The 14,309-nt window shown below is 33.1% G+C and overlaps 1 protein-coding gene across 4 annotated transcripts in view; it reads left to right on the top strand.

Moving 5' to 3' along the window:
• The window catches only part of WASHC4 (WASH complex subunit 4), a 65,290-nt gene that overhangs the window by 30,663 nt on the left and 20,318 nt on the right, over positions 1 to 14,309 (top strand). For 3 of the 4 annotated variants that reach the window (XM_032168825.2, XM_058426062.1, XM_032168828.2), the window contains exons 16-26: positions 1,712 to 1,819; positions 2,334 to 2,480; positions 2,603 to 2,682; positions 3,886 to 3,991; positions 4,571 to 4,687; positions 5,716 to 5,884; positions 6,159 to 6,313; positions 7,868 to 7,942; positions 8,461 to 8,565; positions 10,979 to 11,113; positions 13,676 to 13,784. In XM_032168825.2, the coding sequence (XP_032024716.1) occupies positions 1,712 to 1,819; positions 2,334 to 2,480; positions 2,603 to 2,682; positions 3,886 to 3,991; positions 4,571 to 4,687; positions 5,716 to 5,884; positions 6,159 to 6,313; positions 7,868 to 7,942; positions 8,461 to 8,565; positions 10,979 to 11,113; positions 13,676 to 13,784 (1,306 nt within the window). The remainder of the gene's footprint in view (positions 1 to 1,711; positions 1,820 to 2,333; positions 2,481 to 2,602; positions 2,683 to 3,885; positions 3,992 to 4,570; positions 4,688 to 5,715; positions 5,885 to 6,158; positions 6,314 to 7,867; positions 7,943 to 8,460; positions 8,566 to 10,978; positions 11,114 to 13,675; positions 13,785 to 14,309) is intronic. The other variant, XM_032168826.2, reaches the window with a different exon arrangement.

Genomic DNA, 14,309 nt, shown 5'->3' with positions numbered 1-14,309 from the left:
GTATTAAAGAAAAAACCTGTAGGCAGGAAAGCCCAGTTAACCTTTTGTAAAAATTGAAATTAAGATTTGCTGGTAAATTTTCTCCTAATAATTGACTAGATTTGTTCAGGAAATAAAGATTTTTCTTTTGCAGATTCTGCCTTTGGATTTTCAGCCTTTTTTTCTTTGTATTATTTGTTTATAGATACTTTATGTTAGATTTATTTTTTATGAACTATAAATACAGACGAGTATATGTGTATGTTACAATATGTATAAATATGTAATACATAAGCATGGTTTTAAAAATAATAATAAACCACTGTCCCACTTAAGAAATAGAATGTTACCAATATTTTCAAATGCTGTGTTCTTCCTAATTGCATCTCAACCTGTCCACCTCAGAGGAAAGTACTGTCCTGAATTTTATGTTTATCATTCCCTTGTTTTTCTTTTTAGCTTGCCAAATATGGATGAATCCATAAAACAGTAATCGTTATATATGTTTTTGAAGTTTATATTATTGGAGCAGTATTTTATGTATTTTTTGATCTGCTTTTTTATTCAACATTTTGTTTTTTACTCAGCATTTTGTATTTGAGGGTATCCATGTTGGGATGAGTAGCACATCTATTTTCATTGTTGTGTAGCTTTCCTGTGGATAGACTTTGGGTTGTTTCCAGTTTTTGTATCATAAACAATGTTGCCATCCTTGTATGCATTTGTTGGTGTACTTGTGCAGGAGGTTTTGTAAGGAATTATATACCTAAAGTTGGTTACTGGATTATGTGTTACGTATATGTTCAGCTTTTCAAGATGATGTCACATTGTCTCTATAGACAGACTATATATATATATATATATATATATATATATATATATATGCCTCCCACAGTACATTAGAAAATTACATTAGAAATAAAATTGTATTTACAATTGGCCAACACTGGTATTATCGAGCTTCATTTTTTAAAATAAATTAGTGGATATAATTGGTTTTGATTATTATTATTTTTAATATTTAACCCCTGATTGTTAGTGCTGGTAAATATCCTTTCAATTATTTATTAACTATGTTTCTTCTTTTGTGAAAAATCTGTTCATGTCTTTTCAGTTTTTTTTATTGGATTGTGTGCCTTTAAAAAACAAAATCTTTCATTCATTTTGGGTCTTCCTATATCCTGAACATTAGTCACTTGTACCTGGTAGATATTTTGTGATACATTGGCTTGCCTTTTTATTTTCTTTATAGAGATTTTTGATGAACAGAAGTGCTTAATTTTAGTATAGTTGAATTTATCAGTTCTATACTTTGTAAGTTTTTTTTTTTTTTTTTTTTTGAGACGGAGTCTTGCTCTGTTGCCCAGGCTGGAGTGCAGTGGTGTGATCTTGGCTCACCTCAACCTCCGCCTCCCAGGTTCAAGCGATTCTGCCTCAGCTATAGGAACTACAGGCATGTGCCACCATGCCCGGCTAATTTTTGTATTTTTTAGTAGAGACAGGGTTTCACTATGTTGGCCAGGCTGGTCTCGAACTCTTGACCTGGCAATCCGCCTGCCTTGACCTCCCAAAGTGCTGGGATTATAGGCGTGAGCCAGCACGCCAGGCCTGTAAGGTTTTTTTGTATCTCATTTACAAATCCCTTCCCTAGCCTAACGTCGTAAAGATCTTCTATAATTTTGCCTAAAATTTTTAAGTTGATTGTCACAAAATTATTTCTGATTCTTTTTAGGCAATAGAGCACATGTTCTACAGGAGAAGCATGGTTGTGGCTGATTCAGTTTCACATATAACACAGCACCTTCAACATCAGGCTCTTCATTCTATTTCTGTGGCCAAGGTATGCAAATTATTATGCATTTTAGCATAAGTATGTTATCTTTTTTGTTTGTTCTTCCATTGTTTTATATGTGTTTTCTGGTTTAACCTGTTTATTCCATTCCTTCAAACATAATATGCTTGGTTATTTATCTCCATAGTATTTTACAATTTTTACTTCAAGTTATTGGCATTATCTTTACTGTGAAATTACAGCATGTACTACATTAATACACTTCTAAAAAGACATTGTTTGTACTTTTGAAATTGATGTATCATTTAAAAAATGATTTCTTATTAAATTAACATGGAAATCTTAAAGTATGCCTAATACATTTGCTGTTTCTGACAGTACTAAGGGATCATATTATGGAAGTAAAGTATAAATAAAATATTATCAGAAGCTTAATGGGGAAAATATTTGTGTATGCTCTCTTAAATTGAATCATGGAAAAGATAATCAAGAAGTTTTTCTTCTGAGTCTTTTGTTATCGCCTCAGAAACAAAACAGATAGTTTTCCTGTTTTATTTTTAAGAAAAGAGTGATTTCTGACAAAAAATACAGCGAACAGCGTCTTGATGTGCTCTCTGCTCTAGTTTTGGCTGAAAACACTCTAAATGGACCAAGCACAAAGCAACGGCGACTTATTGTTTCTTTGGCACTAAGTGTTGGCACACAAATGGTAAGTGTATTGCTATTACTTATGGAACAGAAATGAGATCTGAGATTTCACAGTTCCCTTGTTACTGACCCTAGAAACCTTTGACTGCAACTTCTCTGCCTTTTTTTTCCTGTCGCTGATAGAAAACATTTAAAGATGAAGAACTCTTTCCACTTCAAGTAGTCATGAAAAAACTGGATCTTATTAGTGAACTTAGAGAACGGTAAGTAGGACTGGCATATGCTATGGTACTCCAAAGACAGGGTTAATAGAAACATTGATTTTCTTTTTAGCATAGCAAGAGAAGAAATAAAATTCAGATGGAGCATTAGTTCCTTTCTGTAACTTCTTTAGCATGACCAAAATGAGATTGTGACTAGGGATCATATTTATTTAGCTTTGCTTCTGCAGGAAGCATGTAGCCCCTAGAAAAACTCATGTGAGAAAAAGCAATGCAACCTCAGAGCATCTGGCAGACTTTGATGCATATTGTGATTATTATGTTGGGTATCTCTATTGGACTTAAACTGCTGCATTATAACAGGGCTTCCTCTATTTGTGTGAGACTTAGCAATCCATGATACGTAGTGTTCTATAATTTTAAGACACGAATTTGAATTAGCATTGTTGAATTAGTTTTCGGAAGGCTTATTTTTATAGCTCTTTCTGGCTTTCTTGTTTCCTTTTTGTTGAGTAAGCAGTAAGTTTCTTGAAGGGAAATTTGAATTTTGGTTTCCAGCTGAATTAAGGTTACAGCACAATTTCCATTTAGTATTCATATTTATAACTTTTTTGTTGTTGTTCTGGAGAAGCTGACATTTTTCTCGTTAGTGGCATTTAATTTTCCACTCTCGGAATAAATATTGAACCTTTTTCATTATAAGATAGTTAATGATCACTCTGTTGCCCTTTAAGGTGTGAAATAGTCACTTGGCAAAGATTGTAGACATGTTAAGTGTGCGTTTTTTTTTGGGGGGGTCGCAGTTTTTTTTTTTTTTTTTTAAAGATTTTTCTTTCCAACTTAGAGTCAGGGAAAATGGAGCATGTGATGCAAGTATTTAAGTCTAGTCATAGCAAATAATATTGAAAATGAGTTTATTTTTATTTACCAAAACCAAAAATGGTCAATAAATGTTTACTTTAAACTCTGATATTTGAATATTATGCGTATCATTTTTCAAGTAGGGTTTACAACTAAAGCGTATGTGCAGAATTCTGACAATGTCAGGCATTGGAGTGTTTGTTACCTTTGTTTCATTTCGATAGTATTTCTTTTGTGACTTTTCTATACTATGTTGGGTTAAGTAATGTAGGGAATGCAAACTGTATGAGATGGAACTCTTCCCTCTGTAGTAGATGTCATTCCTTTCATGTTGTTTTGGGATTCTTCAGTTTTGGTGTGACCGATTACTACTTTACATTGTAGAGTCCAAACACAATGTGACTGTTGTTTTTTATACTGGCATCGAGCTGTCTTCCCAATTTATTTAGATGATGTATATGAAAATGCTGTTGATGCAGCCAGATTACATGTAAGTAAAGAACAATATAAAGAATAATTCCATCATTTTAAAAGTCACTGTGTAAACCGTTTTAGTTTAAAATAGATCATTTGATTTAATAAACTATTTTAAAATTGACTATTTTGTAAACTGCATATTCATTAAGTTGTTTATAGTCTGTAGTTAAATTTTATGTTACTGTTAATAAAGTTAATTTATTTAATTTCTTCCTTCATGTTCCTAATCATTTTCATTTCACTTAATTTTAGTTTATGTCATAGTAGTCTGACATTTAGTCAAAATCAGCAAATTACAATGCAAAAGAAAAAATATTTTTAAAAAATATTCAAATTTTTCTTTTTCTTTATGGAAATAAGTGTGTTTGAATGCACAAGATAGGAAAGGACTAGTGAGTGTGATTTTTTTGGGTATATTTAGTTAAAGTATATGCTTTAGGTTCTTTTTCTTTAGGAAAGTTAAGACAGTTGTGGAAAATCATTTTTCCTTCAGATTGAGGTTTTGTCTTTCAAGATAATTAACTTTTGCAGTATTGTTTAGATTAGAGACCTGGTTTTTCTAAATTCATGTACATTTTAATTTTCTTCTTAGTACATGTTCAGTGCTTTGCGCGACTGTGTACCTGCTATGATGCATGCAAGGCATTTAGAGTCCTATGAGATACTTCTGGATTGCTATGACAAGGAAATTATGGAAATTTTAAATGAGGTAACATCATATTTGAGATTGAAAAGCTTAAAACATGTTTGGAATGTAGTGTTTGGAAAAAAATGTTCGATTGAAGCAGACTATCACTGAGTTAAAATTATTTATAAATTGCTGGGTAGAACAAAGAACTATTTTTAGTTACAATATAACTGTTATGCTAATTGGTCTGTAATTCATTTATTTAGAATCACACTAGGAATTAGGAGATTTTAAATTTACTTTTGTAAATAGATATTTTAATTTAAAGTTGTTTATTAGAAGAATGCAAATGTGAAATGGGTTTGAATGTTGAAAGCTGCTAATGGTCCAGTTAAAGCAACTTAACTATTAGTATTTTACTGAATTTTATTTGCAGAGCTCCTAAGAGAAGGAAATTATATATTTAAAAGATTTAGTGTGTAACAAAAGTAATTTGAGTCCAATATGTATGCCCCTCCTTGTTTTAAGGAAGTAAGTATTATAAACACTGATGTCTTTAAAATTAAATTTCCATCTAGTGATATTTTGTTTGGAGGGAGGAATTAAAAATGAGGAAATTTCACAATATAATCCTACCTGGGTTTGATGAAATTGTGAAAAACTTTTTATAATTTTTTGTATTAAATATTCTTATTTAGGAAATAAAATACATGCCTGGATAGTAATTTAGAACTCCTTGGTAGACCAGAAAAGATGATTAGTTTTATTACCTTTAGCACAATGAATTTTGTGATTTTTTTTTTAATGGTTATTACAAGGAAGCTTTTTTCTTTTCTTTCTTGCATGTTCTCATGACCTTTCCTCCTTTGTTGCTGGTTTCCATAAATTTTATGCTTTAAGTTGCATATTCATGTTCCTCAATCATTAGTTTTAGATTTTCTTTTCAAGAGTATTAACCTTAAGGTATTAGTGAAAATAAAGACTTAGAATTTATGTAACTGCTTCTGACCAAAAAACTATTGGTTTAAAATGGAGCATAGACATGTAGGAAAACAATACAATTGCAATATCATTTTGAAAAATTAAAGTATCAAATCTTTTGTGATTAGCATTTGCTGGACAAATTATGCAAAGAAATAGAGAAAGATCTGCGACTTTCTGTGCATACTCATTTAAAGCTGGATGACCGAAACCCTTTCAAAGTTGGCATGAAAGACCTGGCTCTTTTTTTCTCTCTGAATCCAATTCGGTTTTTCAATCGTTTCATTGACATTCGGGGTGAGTGTTTTGCTTTCCTTCTTAGAGTCATATTCTCTGTTTTTTTTTACCCTACTGTTAAATAACAAACAAAACTTTGAGGGTATATTTAAATTTTGTGTTGTTATTCTTTAATTACATTTTGTTTTTTTTTTTCATTTTTATTAATACCTTATTTTAAAGGAACAAATCTGATGTTCAAGGACAAGTTGTTGTTTTTTCCTTTTTAGTTTCATTTCTTTTCCTTTTCTACTGTTTCACAAGTTGAATTTTTTTTTTTTTTTTTTTTTTGTAGCTTACGTAACTCACTACCTAGACAAGACTTTCTACAATCTAACAACAGTAGCCCTTCATGACTGGGCCACTTACAGTGAGATGAGAAACTTAGCTACTCAGCGTTATGGACTGGTTATGACAGAGGCACATCTTCCCAGTCAGACTTTGGAACAGGTGTAGTATAAAATGTTTTTTTTAGCATACTGTGACTGTTGGCCCTAGCAGTACTTTTTAAGGAAGTCTTTTTTCTTTAGTTAGTGTGTGTTTATTTTTTAAAAAATTATTTGCCATATAAAATCTTGACAACAGTAAAAAATTAGGTGCTGCTAAAATGCTTTATAAAGGAATTTACCACCGGGGTCCTGCTTATATTCAGCCTTCTGTTGAACATTCGAGATATATATATTTATATTTATATATATATTTATATTTATATACAGCTTTTCAGAAACACTAGAATAGTGAGGTGACTTCTGTAGAATTTTAAGAAGTTCAAAGTCACAGTTAAGGATTTTAAGCCTGGTTATAGTATATAAAATTTAGTATCTTAGGAAAAATAGTTAAATTTACATGATTACAAATTTGTTTTTTGTTCTTAAAATGAGGAGTATAAGAAAACATTTAGCTTTGCTAATTCAATTAGTTAATATACAGTATGGCATTATCTCATGAATGTAATAATTTATGTTATCAGATAATTTGCATGGAGTTCTCTCTAAGATGATCCAGATAATATTTACCAAAAAACATTTATTCAGTTCTAAAATTTGAGAATTCTAGTTTTCCCTTTATCTTGCTGCATGTAGGGATTATTTCTAGGATCAGTTTGTATATCCTTTCATTTATTCATTTATATATCTGATATTTATTGAGAACATGCTAGGCACTGAACTATGTTTAGGAATACAAAGATAAATAGAAATAGTCCCAGCTCATGTAATATCCTCTGGGAGAAAAAATGCGTACACAAATTTTTAGATTAGAATATAATAAAAGTTATAATAAAAACTTAAAAAGGTATTGTGATGCTCCTTTGAGCCCTAGTTAGAAAAAACTATGGAACAGTTTATATGATACCATTGGGTGTTAGAGTAATATCTATTTAAAGAATGAAGGATTCTTAATAGAAAACTTGTACTATTTAAAAGGGGTCTGATGTGATCCAAAGAAGCATAACAGTTTGGAATTAGACTTTCTAGAGTCCTAAGGCCCTGCTGCTTCCTAGCTATTTTGCCTCAGAGAACAACTTCCTTAGCTTCATTTTTGTCACCTGTGGAATTTAGAAGAATGATACCTCATATTTTAGAATTACATATAAGGAACCTTGCAAAGTACCTGAAAAATAGTATTTTATAAATGTCACAGCACATTCTGACTACCTTTTAGAATCTGGCCATTAGTTTACTTTGTAGAAAAAATATAGAGAAGATTATTGAAGAGACAAATATTCTCAAGGCTGGTGGGGAGATGACTGTGGGTCATGGATCTTTGAATATTTAAACTTAACTGTTTCTGTCTGCACAAAAGATGAAGTAATAAGCAGCCAGGTTTCCCTAAGGAGATAGTCTTGATTGTCTTTTAACCTTTGGTCATACCTTTTATATAGTTCTTTAAAATAACTTAAAAATTATTAGGAAACAATATAATCAATAAGTCACTATGCTGATACAAGTTTAACTGATTATTTTAATGAATTATAATAAAACGCATGTGTGTATTATGTTACAGGGCCTTGATGTTTTAGAAATTATGAGAAACATCCATATATTTGTGTCTCGATACCTCTATAATCTCAACAATCAGGTGAGTAGAGTTTATAAATTTTTTTTTTTTAATGTGGGTGGAGATAGTTGGAAGGCTGAGGGGCAAGGAATTGATTCTTATGGGTGAAAATTAAATGAAACAAAAAATAATTGTTTTCGAGGCCTTGTTTATTTTTTTTGCTTTGATTATACCAGTTGAGTATCTTTTATTCAAAATGTTGAGGACAAGAAGTGTTTTAGATTTCAGATTTTTTTTTGGATTTTGGAGTATTCGTATCATATACCACTTCAGCATCCCTAATCTGAAAATCCAAAATCTGAAATGCCCCAGAATCGTAAACTTCTGACCACCAACATGACGCCCAAAGGAAACGCTCATTGGAACATTTTGATTTCAGATTTTCGGATTAAGGATACTCACCTATACTGTCTTCTTGAATGCATTTTCAATTAAATTGTCTTTAATGAAATAGATTCTAAAATTTTCTTTGGATAACTGTTTGACCAGTGCTTGCTATGGGTTGCGTTGTTAATGAGCGTAGATTTGTTTCATTGCAGATTTTTATTGAACGAACAAGCAATAACAAGCATTTGAATACTATTAATATTCGGCATATTGCTAATTCAATTCGAACACATGGCACGGGAATTATGAATACAACCGTAAGAACTTTTCTTTGGGGGTTGAATGGGTAATAGACCCCTGTTTAATAGCTTGGAACGTGGTTTTCTAATAGAATATTCCGGTAAACATACACTACTAGTTTATATTTTACATAAATTTCCATTTTTTTTCTGGTTAGTAATTAAAATATCTGGTCCTAAAATTGTGTTGGATGTGATGGGAGCTGTGATACAAAAGACACTTTAGGGTAGATTACCATCTCAGAGCCATCATTATAAATAGCGCTAGATATTTGAGGACATCAGCACGTTAATATATGTGTGTGCAGACATATATGTATGTTTATCTGTGTTGATTCTGTGATCCCTGAAAGTTTACTTTTGAAAGTGAACAATTGATAGTAATTTACTTAATGTTATTTATGCCCTTTTTGGGGCAGAGGTTGCTAATTATTTGATGTCCATATAAATAGGAACTTACTAAAAATATATTGAATCTTCTTAGAAATGGGCATTCACGGCTTGGCGTGGTGGCTCACGCCTGTAATCCCAGCACTTTGGGAGGCTGAAGCAGGAGGATCACCTGAGGTCGGGAGTTCAAGATCAGCCTGACCAACATGGAGAAACTCCATTTCTACTAAAAATACAAAATTAGCCAGGCGTGGTGGCGGGCGCCTGTAATCCCAGCTGCTTGGGAGGCTGAGGCAGGAGAATCGCTTGAACCTGGGAGGCAGAGGTTGCAGTGAGCTGAGATTGTGCTGTTGCACTCCAGCCTGGGCAGCAAGAGCGAAACTCCATCTCAAAAAAAAAAAAAACAAAAAAACAAAATGGGCATTCACTTGAAGGAATCATTTGAACTCGTATGCTATTTTTCTGTCTGTGGAAAAAGAGAAGTCTTTGAATTTACCTGGTTTTCAGAGCACAATTAATTTGTCCTTTAGGGGAGAAGACTGTGGATGCTTAAGTAGTATAGTATTATTAAACACATTTGGAGTAGGGAATTGGGAGAAAATGGAAAGTTAAGTTGGGATCATTTTAGTATACAGTGGGAAGGCATTGAAGATTTGAGCCAATGAGTGATATGATTGGAGCTGTGTTATAGTGGGGTTATCAATATAGAAATGAAACATACAATTTTAAATTCCAAATGAAGAGTCATCCATCTAATGATCATGTTTGTACCTTTGAGGATAAATAAAACTGAACTTTTGAGAGTAAGCTCTTCCTTGACTTCTGTCGTCTATCAAATATTCATGTAACAGACATGAATGTATTTTATATGTCAGGGACTGTGCTGGGCACTAGTGTGAGAAAAACACATTTCCTGCTTTCACAGTAATCACAGGGATATAGACGTTCATAAGTTAATTATACTAATGAATGTAGATAACTGATGTCTGTTGATGAAATGAGCATAGAAGGATAGAAATCAGAGGATGGCAGAGTAGTTACCCACTATTAAGAGTGGAAAGGATTAAAAACAAAAGACTGTTAAAGAGATTTTTTAAAAAATGCAAAGAAACAGAAAAAACAAGGAGAGTACAATGTTTAAGCTACAAAATAAGTTCCCGAAAATCATTTGTTTCCATAATTGGGTAAATGAATACTGAGTAAAAGGGCACAAATTTGTCAAAATCATTAGTAATACTTGAGAGTTGGTGGGGTTGGAAATGAATTTAGGGTTTTCATTTGTAGGTTGGAATTAATCTTATGCTATTTCCATCTGTAGATTAGAATTAATTTTACTGTGCTATTTTGACTTTAATCTCAGCTCATACCTCACTTTCTTAGGATTTTCTGAGTCAAGGTCAGGGCTTTTTGTTATTGTCAAAGCACACACGTGCTTAACATTTTGAGAAATTATTGCAGTAGAGATTTAATAATTTATTTAACAATACTTGTTTAAAGTGTTTGTCACCTGTTCTAGAATATAAACTTCGTGAAGACAAGGACCATGTCTAGCATGGGAGAAGGCATGTTACCTTGTGTGTAAGAGGTGATCAGAAATATTTATGAATAGATAACTGAATGTGTGGTATCTTCAGGAAGGTTCAGAGAACACCATGTTTCTTACTTTAGTATCATTCTAGACCTGTAGATTAGCAATAAGTAATCTTATTGATGGAAGAATATGGAAACTTCTCACTGGACCATGGCTTAAAAACTAGTCTTGAGTCTGGTTTTGTGATTCTCACTACAGCCCTTAGTCCTATCATGAGAATATTTTCCACTTTTTTCTTTTTTAGTAAAAATATGTAAGAGGAGCTTATAGAAGGTTTTGTGAACTTGAGCAATAAAAAATGTTATTTAAATATTTTCAGGTCCAATATGAAATAGACTTTATAAATAGTACTTTATAGGTAGTACAAATAGATAACTGTTATACAGTAAAATTGATTTGAATTAATTTTTATATTAACTTTTTTCAACTTTTTGAATTTTAATTTTATAGGTTAATTTCACCTACCAGTTTTTGAAAAAGAAGTTCTATATATTTAGCCAATTTATGTATGATGAACACATCAAATCCAGATTGATTAAAGATATTCGATTTTTCAGGGAAATTAAGGACCAAAATGATCATAAGGTAGGCTACCTATTCTTTTTAAGGTATTTGATTCAGCTGTTGAGTATATGGCAAATGTGTATGCTAAAATTCATTATTTAGATCTCTATTGGGGTTTTATTTTCCCTATAATTTCTTACTCTGCATTATCTGTAGGCTTAAGGTAAGGCAAAAATTAAATCATAAATGTCGCCAGGTGATACTTTTCTTTATTTTAAAATAATATAAAAGTAGGACATGCTTATTTGGAAACATTTAAGCAATATAGAGTGAATAAACTGAATATCCACCTTCATTTTTCTTTCCATTCCATTTTCTGGAGGCAATTGCTAACAATGTAGTGTGATCGCTTTCAGGTATCTTCATATATAAACATGTATATTTACACACATATATTGCTTTTAAAAGCAATATAGTAAAAATGGAGTAATATTAGACATAGCATTTTGCACTGTGCTCATCACATGTCAGTACATACAGATCTGCTTCAAGTTGATAGGGATACATCCATGTATATCATAACTTGTTTAACCTTCTTCTGTTGACCATTATTTAGGTTTTTCTAATTTTTCATTCTTACAAGCAGTGCTACAGTAACATCTTTACACATCTATCTCTGTAAATCTCAGACTTTCTGAAAATTTCCTTAAGGAGAAATTTCTAGGACGAGGAAATGTGAACATTTAAAATTCTGGTACATATAGCCTAGCACTCCAAAAACACTTCACTATTGATATTCCCACTGATAATTTATACGAATGCTGCTGTTAGCCGGGTGCAGTGGCTCATGCCTGTAATCCAGCACTTTGAGAGGCCAAGATGGGTAGATTACTTGAGGCAAGGCATTTGAGAACAGCGTGGGCAACATGGCGAAACCTCATCTCTACTAATAATACCAAAATTAGCCGGGCATGGTGGCACATGCCTGAAGTCTCAGATGCTCCGGAGGCTGAGTGTATTAGTCTATTCTCATGCTGCTATGAAGAAATACCTGTGACTGGGTAATTTATAAAGGAAAGAGGTTTAATTGACTCACAGTTCTGCATGGCTGGGGAGGCCTCAGGAAACTTACAATCATGGTGGAAGGTACCTCTTCACAGGGTGACGGGAGAGAATGAGTGCCCGGTGAAGCAGGAAGTCCTTTATAACAACCATCAGATCTTGTGAGAACTAACTCACTATCATGAGAATAGGGTAGGGGAAACTGCCCCATGATTCAGTTATCTCCACCTGGTCCCTCTCAGGACATGTGGGGATTATGGGAACTACAATTCAAGATGAGATTTGGGTGGGGACAAAGCCAAGCTATATCACTGAGGCACAAGAATCACTTGAACCTAGGAGGTGGAGGTTGCAGTGAGCCGAGATCTTGCCACTGCTCTCCAGCCTGGGTGACAGAGCAAGACTCTCAAAAAAAAGAACGTTGTTGTCCTTTCACCTTCCAGACTGAGTTTTCCCATAGTGAAGTGAAGAGTCTGTTGAATTGTTAAGTGGCAGCAGGCGCATGTAGCCATGTGGATGGAGAACCAACAGGCTTAGATGGTTCCTATATTTGATTTGCCATATACAGAACTATTTTAATTACTTTTCTTAAGATACACCTATTTCCAGCTCTCTTGTATAATGGTTGGTAGTTCTCTTCAGTGCCAGAGTAGCAAAATATTATTTTCTCATAGGATAATCTAATAAAATTACAGATTACGTTTATCAGTAGAGGATTGTATTAACTCATTTTTTTTTTTTTTGGGACTGAGTCTCGCTCTCTCTCCCAGGCTGGAGTGCAGTGGCACAGTCTCGGCTCACTGCAGCCTGTGCCTCCTGGGTTCAAGCGATTCTCCTGCCTTAGCCCCCTGAGTAGCTGGTGCACACCACCACACCCAGCTAATTTTTGTATTTTTAGTAGAGACGGGGTTTCACCATGTTGGTCAGGCTGGTCTTGGACTCCTGACTTAGTGATCCGTCTGCCTCGGCCTCCCAAAGTGCTGGGATTACAGGCATGAGCCACTGTGCCCAGCCCAACTCATTTTTATTGGAGCAGAAATTCCTAGTATTTAGAGATAAATATTCATGCTATTATGTAAGAATTGCTTTCTTATTATTACAAAATGAATAATTTCCTAAATCTCCTAATCAACCAAGACCAAAAAGTAGTTTTTTTATTGGTGATGGTTACTAGAAATTTTAACCCAGCTGACGTGTGTTCATTGAGAAGGAGTATGTTTCTGAGTCCCTAATACCTATTCAGCCCACAGAAGCTTGGTCACACATCTGTGAACAAGTGTTTCTGGGAGGAACTGGTTTCTTTTTTCTGTTAGAGTTGTTGGAGGTTAGGAGACTAATAATTGTGGGAGGGAAATTAGGTTAGTGGCATTGATTATTAGTTGTTTTAGCTAATGTCAAAAGGAAAAAAAATTATATTGACTTGAACATTGGTAGTGTATGAATTTTTTATTAATCTTAATTAATTTTTAAGCACAATGAAATACAAAATTAAAAGGAGAGTAGTATTGGCATGGTTTATTTGGGAGGCATTTTGTGCTTTAGAAATCTTTATTAAAAGTAGCCTTAAAATTTTGTGTCTAGTATCCTTTTGATAGAGCAGAAAAATTCAATCGAGGCATCAGAAAACTTGGAATAACACCTGAGGGACAGAGCTACCTTGATCAATTCAGGCAACTCATCAGCCAGATTGGTAAGTTATGATAAAAGTGTTGGGAAATCAAGTACAGATCCCTACAGTCTATCTCATATATTAACTATTTCACACTAGTAAGCAACTCATGTGAAAGCCTGAGCTCAGCTTTACTCCACTCGTGTAATTTTTTTACCCCCAAAATTTGTAAGTATGATTAGAGTGTTGCTGCAGAAATAATTGATAGACTGTAGGCTAATCATTTAAATAAAACCTCTTCAATTATAATAAAAGTTATTTAATGACTAAATCTCAAAGGTCATATTAATAATTGTAAACTGGTAAGTACTTAACCGAATACCCGCTCTGTTCAAGGCACTGTTTTGGGCTTCTAAAAGCCTCCCACAAGTTCCAGTCTAAATGTGAAGGTATAAAATATTTACATGAAAAGTTATTAAGTTCTATGTTACACCATTTTACTTGTGCATATAATGTATTGTCCTTCTGCCCTTACGAGTGGAACTTGTCTTCTGATATGTAGTACTTTATATTTTAAAGTAAGAACTACATTTCATAATAATCATA

This window comes from Hylobates moloch, unplaced genomic scaffold (assembly GCF_009828535.3).
Source record: "Hylobates moloch isolate HMO894 unplaced genomic scaffold, HMol_V3 SCAFFOLD_12, whole genome shotgun sequence".
Lineage (NCBI taxonomy): Eukaryota > Metazoa > Chordata > Mammalia > Primates > Hylobatidae > Hylobates > Hylobates moloch.
Note: the sequence above shows the minus strand (reverse complement) of the source record. Positions and strands in the feature narration are given on the sequence as shown.